At 38.6% G+C, this 14,647-nt stretch overlaps 1 protein-coding gene and 1 long non-coding RNA gene across 2 annotated transcripts in view; both read right to left on the reverse strand.

Moving 5' to 3' along the window:
• Positions 1 to 14,647, reverse strand: part of LOC125768673 (uncharacterized) — a 336,169-nt gene that overhangs the window by 242,016 nt on the left and 79,506 nt on the right. The window contains exon 2 of the long non-coding RNA XR_007418943.1: positions 3,101 to 6,952. This is a non-coding gene — a long non-coding RNA (uncharacterized LOC125768673). The remainder of the gene's footprint in view (positions 1 to 3,100; positions 6,953 to 14,647) is intronic.
• LOC125768642 (transmembrane protein 145-like) lies at positions 8,104 to 11,829 on the reverse strand. Its single transcript, XM_049436622.1, has 5 exons — positions 11,533 to 11,829; positions 11,292 to 11,441; positions 10,506 to 11,232; positions 10,155 to 10,433; positions 8,104 to 10,083 (listed from the first exon to the last, which is right to left on the reverse strand). The coding sequence occupies exons 1-5, from the start codon at positions 11,629 to 11,631 to the stop codon at positions 8,843 to 8,845; spliced, it is 2,496 nt and encodes an 831-aa protein (XP_049292579.1). The 5' UTR covers positions 11,632 to 11,829; the 3' UTR covers positions 8,104 to 8,842.

Consider the following 14,647-nt stretch of genomic DNA (forward strand, 5'->3'; position numbering starts at 1 on the left):
AAACAGAAAGAGATAAATAAAACAAAGCAACTTGAAAACATCCGTAAAACAGGAAACAAAGAACATTATATGTATAGCATGCAAAAAAAAGTATAATTTTGAGAAACATGATATGAAACAAAAAACAATGTGTGAAAAGGAAATGAAAATAAAGTATTAAAGTATTGCTTCATTGTTGCATTTAATATGAATCCCTGTTTATGTGTTTTTTTCACCATTCGTTCTGTTTTACATCCGAATTTGGTTAGAGGATTAGCGGGGGAACACGGGCGTGGGAACAAATTTGCGATGTTAAAGTCATCCTGCTGTTAGTGGTACGGTAGAATCATTAGAAGTCATTACTGAGATGGTGCAGCTACTTAAAGCGGTTTTGATGTCCGTTGTGCTAAACTTGGAGTGTGAGAATTGGTGAGGAAAATCCAACAGAAATTCTACGGTTCTTCAAAACACTAGCATTAAATACGGTGAAAATGGAATGCTCGAAAGTGCTCACCTACCAGTAGGAACGGTAACTGGTAAGACACATGCTTTGATACACGAATGGGGTCTTCAACATAATCCTAATTTCTTTCGCAAACTGGTCGCAAACTGCAACTTCAATCTTTGGAGAAGTTGTAAATTACTCTCAAGAACACTTTACACCCGAAATTCGCATTAAATTGGCTGACAACTATTTTTAGTGAGTCAACTCAAAGTGAATGAGTCGTTATTAGGAGTGAGCTCGTTTAACGACTCATTTCGGAGTCACAAAAACCCGGCATAAGCGTATGAGTTAAGGTTCGGTCATTTTACTCTTGCTTTTCTTTTCTTTTCACTCAAATAATGCTTAAAAATAAAAAAAAATAAAAAATAATAAAAAACTAAAAAAATCGAAAAATTTGAAATTTTTCTAAGGCTCATTTTTGCGTCAAGTTTTGGCTATAACTCTGTTGGTATTCAACGGATCGCCAATCTTTAACTTGTGGTCGATAGATGGCACCAATGGCTACATGTTCTTCTTGAACGGCTATGCTCTCAGGTGTCCGTGCCGGAAGTTATTCGAGGAACCAAGTTCCTTACCCTGTTTGGGAAATGTAAAATTTTCATCATTTTTGAGCAATGTAGCAAACTTTATAAATGTGATATATTTTCATGCAAATTTGTTGCAATGTGTTTCTTTTCACTCAAATAATGCTTTAAACTAAAAACATAATAAAAAATCAGAAAAAAAATTTTTAAAAATTTTCAACTCGAAAATTTCATAAGGCTTACCCCTTACGTTTTTTTTGGGAAATTTTGCAAAAAAAATGAAATTGATTTATTTTAATGCCAATTGGTTGCAATGTGTTTCTTTTCACTCAAGTAATGCTTTAAATAAAAAAAAAAGTGAAAAATAATAAAAAAATCAACATATTCAAAAAAATGAAAATTTACTAAGGCTCATTTTTGCCCCAAGTTTTGCCTATAACTCGGTCGGTATCTGACGGATCGCCAATCTTTAACTTGTGGTCGATAGATGGCACCAATGGCTACATTTTCTTCTTGGGCGGCTATGCTCTCAGGTGTCCGTGCCGAAAGTTAATCGAGGAACCAAGTTCCTTACCCTATTTGAGAAATTGTAAAATTTTCCTCATTTTTGCCCCAAGTTTTGCCTATAACTCGGTCGGTATCCAACGGATCGCCAATCTTTAACCTGTGGTCGATAGATGGCACCAATGGCTACATTTTCTTCTTGGACAGCCATGCTCTCAGGTGTCCGTGCCGGAAGTTATTCGAGGAACCAAGTTCCTTACCCTGTTTGAGAAAATGTAAAATTTTCCTCATTTTTCTGCAATTCAGCAAAATTTTTAAATGTGATATATTTTCATGCAAATTTGTTGCAATGTGATTCTTTTCACTCAAATAATGCTTTAAACTAAAAACATAATAAAAAATCAGAAAAAAAATTTTTAAAAATTTTCAACTCGAAAATTTCATAAGGCTTACCCCTTACGTTTTTTTTGGGAAATTTTGCAAAAAAAATGAAATTGATTTATTTTAATGCCAATTGGTTGCAATGTGTTTCTTTTCACTCAAGTAATGCTTTAAATAAAAAAAAGAGTGAAAAATAATAATAAAATCAAAATATTCAAAAAAATGAAAATTTACTAAGGCTCATTTTTGCCCCAAGTTTTGCCTATAACTCGGTCGGTATCTGACGGATCGCCAATCTTTAACTTGTGGTCGATAGATGGCACCAATGGCTACATTTTCTTCTTGGGCGGCTATGCTCTCAGGTGTCCGTGCCGAAAGTTAATCGAGGAACCAAGTTCCTTACCCTATTTGAGAAATTGTAAAATTTTCCTCATTTTTGCCCCAAGTTTTGCCTATAACTCGGTCGGTATCCAACGGATCGCCAATCTTTAACCTGTGGTCGATAGATGGCACCAATGGCTAAATTTTCTTCTTGGACAGCCATGCTCTCAGGTGTCCGTGCCGGAAGTTATTCGAGGAACCAAGTTCCTTACCCTGTTTGAGAAAATGTAAAATTTTCCTCATTTTTCTGCAATTCAGCAAAATTTTTAAATGTGATATATTTTCATGCAAATTTGTTGCAATGTGATTCTTTTCACTCAAATAATGCTTTAAACTAAAAACATAATAAAAAATCAGAAAAAAAATTTTTAAAAATTTTCAACTCGAAAATTTCATAAGGCTTACCCCTTACGTTTTTTTTGGGAAATTTTGCAAAAAAAATGAAATTGATTTATTTTAATGCCAATTGGTTGCAATGTGTTTCTTTTCACTCAAGTAATGCTTTAAATAAAAAAAAGAGTGAAAAATAATAAAAAAATCAAAATATTCAAAAAAATGAAAATTTACTAAGGCTCATTTTTGCCCCAAGTTTTGTCTATAACTCGGTCGGTATCTGACGGATCGCCAATCTTTAACTTGTGGTCGATAGATGGCACCAATGGCTACATTTTCTTCTTGGGCGGCTATGCTCTCAGGTGTCCGTGCCGAAAGTTAATCGAGGAACCAAGTTCCTTACCCTATTTGAGAAATTGTAAAATTTTCCTCATTTTTGCACCAAATTTTGGCTATAACTTGGTCGGTATCCAACGGATCGCCAATCTTTAACCTGTGGTCGATAGATGGCACCAATGGCTACATTTTCTTCTTGGACGGCCATGCCCTCAGATGTCTGTGCCAGAAGTTATTCGAGGAACCAATTTCCTTACCCTGTTTGAGAAAATGTAAAATTTTCCTCATTTTTGCACCAAGTTTTGCCTATAACTCGGTCGGTATCCAACGGATCGCCAATCTTTAACTTGTGGTCGATAGATGGCACCAATGGCTACATTTTCTTCTTGGACGGCCATGCCCTCAGATGTCTGTGCCAGAAGTTATTCGAGGAACCAATTTCCTTACCCTGTTTGAGAAAATGTAAAATTTTCCTCATTTTTGCACCAAGTTTTGCCTATAACTCGGTCGGTATCCAACGGATCGCCAATCTTTAACCTGTGGTCGATAGATGGCACCAATGGCTACATTTTCTTCTTGGACGGCCATGCCCTCAGATGTCTGTGCCAGAAGTTATTCGAGGAACCAATTTCCTTACCCTGTTTGAGAAAATGTAAAATTTTCCTCATTTTTGCACCAAGTTTTGCCTATAACTCGGTCGGTATCCAACGGATCGCCAATCTTTAACCTGTGGTCGATAGATGGCACCAATGGCTACATTTTCTTCTTGGACGGCCATGCCCTCAGATGTCTGTGCCAGAAGTTATTCGAGAAAGCAAGTTCCTTACCCTGTTTGAGAAAATGTAAAATTTTCCTCATTTTTGCACCAAGTTTTGGCTATAACTCGGTCGGTATCCAACGGATCGCCAATCTTTAATCTGTGGTCGATAGATGGCACCAATGGCTACATTTTCTTCTTGGACGGCCATGCCCTCAGATGTATGTGCCAGAAGTTATTTGAGAAACCAATTTCCTTACCCTGTTTGAGAAAATGTAAAATTTTCCTCATTTTTGCACCAAGTTTTGCCTATAACTCGGTCGGTATCCAACGGATCGCCAATCTTTAACCTGTGGTCGATAGATGGCACCAATGGCTACATTTTCTTCTTGGACGGCCTTGCCCTCAGATGTCTGTGCCAGAAGTTATTCGAGAAAGCAAGTTCCTTACCCTGTTTGAGAAAATGTAAAATTTTCCTCATTTTTGCACCAAGTTTTGGCTATAACTCGGTCGGTATCAAACGGATCGCCAATCTTTAATCTGTGGTCGATAGATGGCACCAATGGCTACATTTTCTTCTTGGACGGCCATGCCCTCAGATGTATGTGCCAGAAGTTATTCGAGGAACCAATTTCCTTACCCTGTTTGAGAAAATGTAAAATTTTCCTCATTTTTGCACCAAGTTTTGCCTATAACTCGGTCGGTATCCAACGGATCGCCAATCTTTAACCTGTGGTCGATAGATGGCACCAATGGCTACATTTTCTTCTTGGACGGCCATGCCCTCAGATGTCTGTGCCAGAAGTTATTCGAGGAACCAATTTCCTTACCCTGTTTGAGAAAATGTAAAATTTTCCTCATTTTTGCACCAAGTTTTGCCTATAACTCGGTCGGTATCCAACGGATCGCCAATCTTTAACCTGTGGTCGATAGATGGCACCAATGGCTACATTTTCTTCTTGGACGGCCATGCCCTCAGATGTCTGTGCCAGAAGTTATTCGAGGAACCAATTTCCTTACCCTGTTTGAGAAAATGTAAAATTTTCCTCATTTTTGCACCAAGTTTTGGCTATAACTCGGTCGGTATCAAACGGATCGCCAATCTTTAATCTGTGGTCGATAGATGGCACCAATGGCTACATTTTCTTCTTGGACGGCCATGCCCTCAGATGTCTGTGCCAGAAGTTATTCGAGAAAGCAAGTTCCTTACCCTGTTTGAGAAAATGTAAAATTTTCCTCATTTTTGCACCAAGTTTTGGCTATAACTCGGTCGGTATCCAACGGATCGCCAATCTTTAATCTGTGGTCGATAGATGGCACCAATGGCTACATTTTCTTCTTGGACGGCCATGCCCTCAGATGTCTGTGCCAGAAGTTATTCGAGAAAGCAAGTTCCTTACCCTGTTTGAGAAAATGTAAAATTTTCCTCATTTTTGAGCAATTTAGCAAACTTTATAAATGTGATATATTTTCATGCAAATTTGTTGCAATGTGTTTCTTTTCACTCAAATATTGCTTTAAACTAAAAACATAATAAAAAATCAGAAAAAAAATTTCAAAAATTTTCAACTCGAAAATTTCATAAGGCTTACCCCTTACGTTTTTTTGGGAAATTTTGCAAAAAAAAATGAAATTAATTTTTTTTAATGCCAATTGGTTGCAATGTGTTTCTTTTCACTCAAGTAATGCTTTAAATAAAAAAAAGAGTGAAAAATAATAAAAAACTCAAAAAAACTAAAAAAATGAAAATTTACTAAGGCTCATTTTTGCCCCAAGTTTTGTCTATAACTCGGTCGGTATCCAACGGATCGCCAATCTTTAACTTGTGGTCGATAGATGGCACCAATGGCTACATTTTCTTCTCAGACGGCCATGCCCTCAGATGTCCGTGCCGGAAGTTATTCGAGGAACCAATTTCCTTACCCTGTTTGAGAAAATGTAAAATTTTCCTCATTTTTGCACCAAGTTTTGCCTATAACTCGGTCGGTATCCAACGGATCGCCAATCTTTAACCTGTGGTCGATAGATGGCACCAATGGCTACATTTTCTTCTTGGACGGCCATGCCCTCAGATGTCTGTGCCAGAAGTTATTCGAGAAAGCAAGTTCCTTACCCTGTTTGAGAAAATGTAAAATTTTCCTCATTTTTCTGCAATTCAGCAAATTTTTAAATGTGATATATTTTATTGTGAATTTGTTGCAATAAGTTTCTTTTCACTCAAATAATGCTTTAAATTAAAAAAATAATAAAAAATCAGAAAAAAATTTCAAAAAAATTTTCCACTCGAAAATTTCATAAGGCTTACCCCTTACGTTTTTTTTGGGAAATTTTGTAAAAAAAATGAAATTGATTTATTTTAATGCCAATTGGTTGCAATGTGTGTCTTTTCACTCAAGTAATGCTTTAAATAAAAAAAAGAGTGAAAAATAGTAAAAAAAATAAAAAAAAATCAAAAAAATGAAAATTTACTAAGGCTCATTTTTGCACCAAATTTTGGCTATAACTTGGTCGGTATCCAACGGATCGCCAATCTTTAACCTGTGGTCGATAGATGGCACCAATGGCTACATTTTCTTCTTGGACGGCCATGCCATCAGATGTCTGTGCCAGAAGTTATTCGAGGAACCAATTTCCTTACCCTGTTTGAGAAAATGTAAAATTTTCCTCATTTTTGCACCAAGTTTTGCCTATAACTCGGTCGGTATCCAACGGATCGCCAATCTTTAACCTGTGGTCGATAGATGGCACCAATGGCTACATTTTCTTCTTGGACGGCCATGCCCTCAGATGTCTGTGCCAGAAGTTATTCGAGAAAGCAAGTTCCTTACCCTGTTTGAGAAAATGTAAAATTTTCCTCATTTTTCTGCAATTCAGCAAATTTTTAAATGTGATATATTTTATTGTGAATTTGTTGCAATAAGTTTCTTTTCACTCAAATAATGCTTTAAATTAAAAAAATAATAAAAAATCAGAAAAAAATTTCAAAAAAATTTTCCACTCGAAAATTTCATAAGGCTTACCCCTTACGTTTTTTTTGGGAAATTTTGCAAAAAAAATGAAATTGATTTATTTTAATGCCAATTGGTTGCAATGTGTGTCTTTTCACTCAAGTAATGCTTTAAATAAAAAAAAGAGTGAAAAATAGTAAAAAAATAAAAAAAAATCAAAAAAATGAAAATTTACTAAGGCTCATTTTTGCACCAAATTTTGGCTATAACTTGGTCGGTATCCAACGGATCGCCAATCTTTAACCTGTGGTCGATAGATGGCACCAATGGCTACATTTTCTTTTTGGACGGCTATACTCTCAGATGTCCGTGCCGGAAGTTATTCGAGGAACCAAGTTCCTTACCCTGTTTGATAAAATGTAAAATTTTCCTCATTTTTGAGCAATTCAGCAAAATTTTCAAATGTGATATATTTTATTGCGAATTTGTTGCAATAAGTTTCTTTTCACTCAAATAATGCTTTAAATTAAAAAAATAATAAAAAATCAGAAAAACATTTCAAAAAAATTTTGCACTCGAAAATTTCATAAGGCTTACCCCTTACGTTTTTTTTTGGGAAATTTTGCAAAAAAAATTAAATTGATTTATTTTAATGCCAATTGATTGCAATGTGTTTCTTTTCACTCAAGTAATGCTTTAAGTAAAAAAAAGAGTGAAAAATAATAATAAAATCAAAATATTCAAAAAAATGAAAATTTACTAAGGCTCATTTTTGCCGCAAGTTTTGCCTATAACTCGGTCGGCATTCAACGGATCGCCAATCTTTAACCTGTGGTCGATAGATGGCACCAATGGCTACATTTTCTTCTTGGACGGCCATGCTCTCAGGTGTCCGTGCCGGAAGTTGTTCGAGGAACCAAGTTCCTTACCCTGTTTGAGAAAATGTAAAATTTTCCTCATTTTTGCACCAACTTTTGTCTATAACTCGGTCGGTATCTAACGGATCGCCAATCTTTAAACTGTGGTCGATAGATGGCACCAATGGCTACATTTTCTTCTTGGACGGCCATGGCCTCAGATGTATGTGCCAGAAGTTATTTGAGAAACAAAGTTCCTTACCCTGTTTGAGAAAATGTAAAATTTTCCTCATTTTTGAGCAATTTAGCAAACTTTATAAATGTGATATATGTGCATGCTAATTTGTTACAATCTGTTTCTTTTCACTCAAATAATCTTTTAAGTTAAATGAAGAATAAAAAATCATAAAAAAAAATTACAAAAAAATTTCAACTCGAAAATTTCATAAGGCTTACCCCTTACGTTTTTTTGGGAAATTTTGCAAAAAAAAATGAAATTGATTTATTTTAATGCCAATTGGTTGCAATAAGTTTCTTTTCTTTCAAATAATGCTTTAAATAAAAAAAGAATAGAAAACTATAAAAAATATAAAAAAATCTAAAAGTTTGAAAATTTTCTGTATTCCGTTTCAACTCATGTATTTCAAACGTTTCGTTTCAACTCATTTTTGTTTCAACTCACTCGCACATTTTCGTTTCAACTCACGTATTTACTCTTTTTGCGACTCGACTCACCACGGCTCCATACTTACACTCATGAGTGAGTAAGTGAAAAAAGAGTCGCTAAAACTCCTCGTGGTGAGTGAACGAAACTCGATCAATACAACGTTTCAACTCCCTATCTCACTCTTACTCACTTTGCACATCTCTAGTCTAGTGAGGGTATGAATGCTTGACCAGCACATGTACTCCATGGAAAAGAGACAAATGGGAAATTTATAAAGATGATACAACAGTTCAGTAATGCAGTAAATAGCTAGACAAAAAAACCTACACTTTAGAGTAAGCGTTCGGAACATTCAAGTTGATAAGACGTTGGGGTCGATTTCTCATAACATGTGGATCAACAATCCAGATTTGTGATATATCTAATCGAATTGAATCTCTCCTGTACCTTTATTACTGCTACATAAGGCATATTGCATATCACGTACCGAACATTCGACCAGAGCACAAAAACCAGTGCTGCCAGTGCTGTGAAACAAACATATTTGAAAACCAGAAAAAGAAAGAGAGGGAGAAAGTGAGTGTGTGAATACAGGTGGCAAATCACGGCACAACACACATATGTGCGATAACAGACAGGTACATCTACTTTTGTTTGGACGCACTCCTCCTCATGGGTCTCGCTTAGCCGCAAAGAGATGCTTTGGGACGGTATTGCTATTACTTCCACCACTGCTGTTATCACTCGCCGCTGGCTGTTCTGTTGTAGCTGTCTGCTGCTGACTGTGTTCCAGGCTGGGAAGGATAATTTTGTTCGGTTTACGGTTACCTTCGCCAGATCCAAGGCCTCCATTACCAGCACCGGCTAGAAATGGATTGTAAGGTCGTTTCTCTTCTCCACCACCACCACCAGACGATTGTCGCTCGATTGGGCCAGATGCGATGGATCCGTTTCCACTGAGAGGTGCATTGCTTGATACTTGTTCCGCAACCTCAAGCGAAGGATGGCCGGAAAGATCTGCCTCAACCTCCAGTGCTAGCGAGTTTCTATTGTTAGACTGTACCGGGTTCTCGGTTTCTGTCCTTACGGCACTACCATTCACAACAGCCGGACTATTAATCGAGGTCCCATTTCGTGTTGGTTCACCCCTATGCACGCCATTACCGGTACCGTTCTCCCTTGCCGGTGCTGGGAACGATACGTAACTGAGCGGTGTCGAGGTGCTGTGATAGATATCGCGCTCACGCAGGTACTGATCGTACAGCCCATCGCCACGGGACAACGGCACCAGGAAACCGTTTCCATGCCCATTCTGTAGCACCGTTTCCGGCGGTGCGATCGGGTACTGATGTTGAAGCGGATGGTTATGATGATTCACCAGCGTTGTTGGTTCGTACGGATGCTTCGGATACGTTACCTCATCGTCCTCTCCGTGCGAAATGCCCACGTGATTCGTACGCACATGGTAAGGAAAGCTACGATTAGCTCGTGATGGCCACGTCAACCAAAGAAACGCTAAATGACCGGCAAAAGCAACCGTACCGAGTGCACCGTGCATGACGGATTCCCGCACCCACGGATCGAGCACACTGACACCGAGCAGCGTTAGGACGGGCCCGCTCAAAATCCACAACGAACCGAGCATTGTGAATGGGTAGTAGAAGGGTGTTTTCTCCGTAAATTTTCTAATCGTAGCCGCACAGGCGTACATGAAAAATACCCATCCGGCACACCGCAATCCGGCCAAACCGAACCCGGCCGGTGATTCGTACAGGTTAAGCACTTCGCCCGGATCGAACGCTTCTGCCTGGTAGATGTACAGTGACACGTACACCACCACGTACAGGTTGATGAAGATGGTAATTTTGACAGTGGAACATGTTTTCAGTCGTGCCCTGGTAATGGTGTAACCTGAAAGAAGATAAATCTGTGATTAATATCCAGTTGATATAATGAATAACCTTCCCCTCCCGTTTGCTTACCCTTCGCCATGAGCAGCAGTAGTAGAAGGAAGGAGATCTCACTAGCACTCGTGAAGATACCGCCAAAGTTGGGAAATGGACCAATTCCAGACACGGCGTACTTGGTCCAGGTGACACTCAGCAGCAAGATGCCGAACCACTGCAACAGTACACTCAGCGTAAACAAGCGATAGGTGCAGTGGTAAAGATGACGTGCCTTTAGCTCAACTGCACAGATAAATACGGCCAACAGCAGCATACTGTAAGCGATAGACTCGGCCAACAGTATTGGAGGAATGTCTGCAAGAAAGGAGAAAAGATACATCGTATCACATAAGAACTACTTCTCAACAACACTACCATTCCACTTACACATCTCATCGGCGGAGAAATGTTCATGCCAAAAGTCACCAGGTGGCCCATTGGTCATCCGGAACCGGTACTTCACGTCAAGCCCCTTTCCGGCACCGTCACAGTTAGCGATCGCTATATACCACCAACGTTCGCGAGAGCTAGTAAAGCTTCCGAAGTTACTACAGCTCACTATAAGTCGCGTTTCGAACTTTCCCATCGAAGCGGCACGTCGCAAGCGTGTTCCATTTGAGGGCCGTTCCGTTTGCTCTACGGTAACTTCCACGCCCGGGAACAGCTGTTCTACCAACAGTCGATAATCGGTACTGTTTTCCAGCAGGTTTACCTCACCATTATCACCGGCAAATCCAGCACCTTGGATGGAGCTGGTAGATGTAGGGAATATCTCGTACGGTGGCTCCTCCGTTCCGTTGCCGTTACTTTCCTCAAAGCCAAATTCGGACTCTGTGGTGCTTGTTTTCAGGAATTGATCATAGTACTGTGCATCATCGTCGGGTGGTTTAATATCACCTCCAGAACTTCCCGACCCGGCTGGCGTACCGCGACCGTTTGGTGGTGCGCGTGTCGTCGTACTGCCACTACTTCTTGGCAGTGGATCGTCCGGTGATTCTTTAGCCGTCGGTGTACGTAGAAGGCACCCGGAGTAGACATTGTAGGGGATACGGGGAGAAAGCGTCACGATCTGATTGTCTTCCGGATGTAGTACGGACAGTTTCTCCGTGCATGTCTGAAGGATTGAAGTCTGATTTGATTGAAACGGAATTAGAGGAAATCGTGTAAGCATACCTTATCGGTTTTGTAGATTGCAGGCCACTGTGTTCGATCATCGTAGTACAGGAGCAGCTTCAATTCGCCCAGTTTCTTTTCGTACTCGATCAGATATTCGTACCTTCCCTTGCCAGATAGAAAGCAAAACCTTGCCAAGAACGCCCAGTTCTGGAGAGCGTGGATACAGAAAAGATGGAGTTTTTATTTTAATATATCCCCAGAAAGGACCTGTACGCCGTATCCACTATTAGGCACTTACATCGGATGTTTTGAGATGACCTTCGACATACTTTGCTTGACCAATCGGTACACTTCCACTGGTCAATAGTAGCACGATTCCTATCCTTAGCAACGTCATTGCAACTCTGTATAATTGTGATAGAACTTGATCCAAATCTCACGTCGGAGGACACGTCCTCATGAACACAATAGTTCCAAGCAAAAGAACTACAAATTATAATATTGTGTGCACAAAAAATAGTACCACTTTTGTAAGGCTTTTGATTGCTTTTGTAAACTGGCGCAAAGAACACACACAACACGCACGCATCGTCGCAACAACCGATGTGTTGTGATTTGTTTGCGTTCTTTCCATTGAGACGGTTGTTAGGGAACACATTTGGGGTTTGTTGTTTTCTTTGGCTCCTTTGCACAACTCCCAAGCGTACACGGTCGTCGGTTGATTACTGCGTTTTGCTAGGGGCAACGACAAACATGCCGATGTATGCGGTAGGTATAATATTCTCAACTTGCTCATTGTAGCTTTGTTGTTGTTTGCTATGCGGTGAACTAAACAGAAAAATAAGTTATTATTCTACTATTAATTCTCGTTTCTTGTTCCATTTTGTACCTAAAAGTTGTTAATAACATTATTAAAATTTGCTCCTACTATTTTGGTACTGAATGCGTCCAGAACAAGCATCTTCAGCTTAGCGCCATCTATCGGATTTTTACTTCACCAAACCTTACGTCCTGATTACACGTGCTTTAAATAAAAAAAAACCTTATCCATTTTTTATTGTTTTTCAGCTGAAAGGATTAAGATATTCCATTGATTCCAAAAGTGGGAAAATTGAAATCAAAATTGCTTTCGGACATTTGTACAAGCGACAATGTAATACGCAAAAACCCATGTTTATTTTTTTTTCGATGGAAAACTGCTAACCTGCTCATTTTGTTTTTTTTTGTCTTTATTTATTACTATATGTTCATGTTGATGCTGTTTGTTGCTTCATTATTAGTTTTCTCTAGTTACTTTTGTTTGTGGCTGTTACGCTTTCCTCCTCGGTTTCTCTCTTTCTCTCTCTCTCTCTCCTTTTGTTTTGGGTACAGAGCGAGTGGGTTATTCGACTTTTTGAGTTTTGCATTTCTACTTATGTTTGTAAGAGATAGGATTGATTCCGTGTGTCATGGATTGGTTTTGTTGCTCGTTATCCACCTGTATTAGTTTAGTTTATTATCCGTACTGTACCGGTGTGTTCGGTTCGTCTACTGCTTCCGCTCAAAAGTGGTTTCGTATGTTTCTGCTGTTTGTCTTTTGTGATTTACCCTTTGCTATGTTGCTATTTTCTGCTGTCTTTTGTTTTGTGGGTTGCTGTGTTTGGATGGTTTTTTTTCCTCCATTAGATGCTTAACGTTTGCTAATGCGTTTCTGCTAGCATCACTGCTGTTCGCTTTTTTTAAAACTATCATCTAAAAGTTGCGTTACGTTTTGCGTTTTTTTTTTGTTAATTTGCGTTATCGTCTAATTTTTTCATCTTTGTTTGTTTGCTTTCGCGACTTTTACACAGCTTTCCCGAAAAAAAAACAAAATACTCTCGTTACTTACTTCCAAAACAGAACGGTAAAAACAAAACACATTACTCATTATTATGGCCCAAAACCGTACCCCTATTTTTCGTGCTTTGCTTTGCATCTCTTTGATTATTTTCCGTTTTTTTTTTGTATGTTACTTTCTTTTTCTTCCATTTTTGTTCTCCTTTTTTCCACTTTACTACTTTATTCGCTTACACACTACATGTTTTCCTTTTAACGCCGTATTTTTGTTTTGTATTTTGGTTTCGTTAATCGCTACTTATCTAAAGTGAACTGGCTGCTTTATATGTTTCATAACACTTCTGTTTTTTTTTTTGCATTTTTGTTTTCGCTTTACCATAATCTGAACATTGTTTCATTTTCTTGGTGCGCACACGATTCTTGTTTTCGTTTTGCTTCGTGTTCCAAGTATTGCTACAGACACTTTTCATTACGTTGTTTATAGTTCTGCTTTTGTTTGTTCTTCTTTTTTTGTTGATTATAGAGAGAAAACGCTAGCGCGCGAGAAAAGCGGATTCGAGAAAGCGAAATACTTTTGAAAAAAATATAAAGATTGAAGAGAATAGAGTTTTTTTATTTGCTTTACTTCTATGGTTATGGTTTCCCCCCGTTCAATTGCTTATTTTTTCTCATTTTTTGTCGTCTTTTAATTTACTTCCGGGATTAGATTAAATTTGCGCTATAGTATGCATGTGTTTGTTTTGTAATGTGTTTTTGTTTTCGTATGTGTGGTTTGGTATGTTTGTTTTCACATAAGTTATGCTATTCCTTCCTTTCATTCACTACTAGTAATTCCTACTATAGTCAATCATGTTGGGCCCACTTGAATGATTTCTTCTTTGTTTTTTTAATATACTCGTTCCCGTTTCCTCGTTTGTTTGGCTTTTGTTCTTTTACCTCCGAAGTACGAACTCTACACAAAGTTTGCAAGCAAACAGGCAGTGTTTTGTAATAAAAAAAATCAATCTATGGCACATAGTTCTGCCGCTCGCAGACGGGCTGCTGCAGCACGACACAAAATAAAATGGCATTCAACATGATGGAGGCTTTGGCATGCATGAAATCGATTCAAATCATTAACGTTTATAGGATGTAAAATTAGCAAGCATTGCATAAACAAACAGAAAATAATATAATTTAAACCAAACGCACTTAAACATATGAAAACACTAAAAAGTCACCTTCGTGCTTCGTTCCTTCTATCTCCAGAATTGTGAGTGTGCTAGTGTGATCTGTTTGAATGTGTTTTGTTTGACTCTGTTTGGAGAATATACGCGCGTTCAAGATTAGAGAGGGCAAGAGAATGTATGTAGAATTATGTGGACTATGCAACGTTCTTAAAGGTAGTATTATCTTAATAACTGATTGGATTATGACTGGATTGGAAGGTGTATCTGCCTGCCAGAATAGTGCGCACGGTAGTGAGCAGATGATACGGCTCCGGAAACTACAGCGACATGGTTCTGCTACGTAGGCGTCTCTCTCTCCCCATTTATGCGAATGATTCTATCGTCCCCTAGCGTTCGTACTAAATGTATGCGTGTCTGAGAAGTGGGTCT

Source organism: Anopheles funestus, chromosome 3RL, assembly GCF_943734845.2.
Source record: "Anopheles funestus chromosome 3RL, idAnoFuneDA-416_04, whole genome shotgun sequence".
Classification (NCBI taxonomy): Eukaryota; Metazoa; Arthropoda; class Insecta; order Diptera; family Culicidae; genus Anopheles; species Anopheles funestus.

Excerpts from the sequence above, each read along its gene's own strand:
- LOC125768642 (XM_049436622.1), bottom strand. The coding sequence starts at position 11,631 with ATGACGTTGCTAAGGATAGGAATCGTGCTACTATTGACCAGTGGAAGT. Across the intron at positions 11,233-11,291 it reads CAATCTACAAAACCGATAAG|ACATGCACGGAGAAACTGTC; the intron begins GTATGCTTACAC and ends TCAATCCTTCAG. Across the intron at positions 10,434-10,505 it reads TTTCTCCGCCGATGAGATGT|ACATTCCTCCAATACTGTTG; the intron begins GTAAGTGGAATG and ends CCTTTCTTGCAG.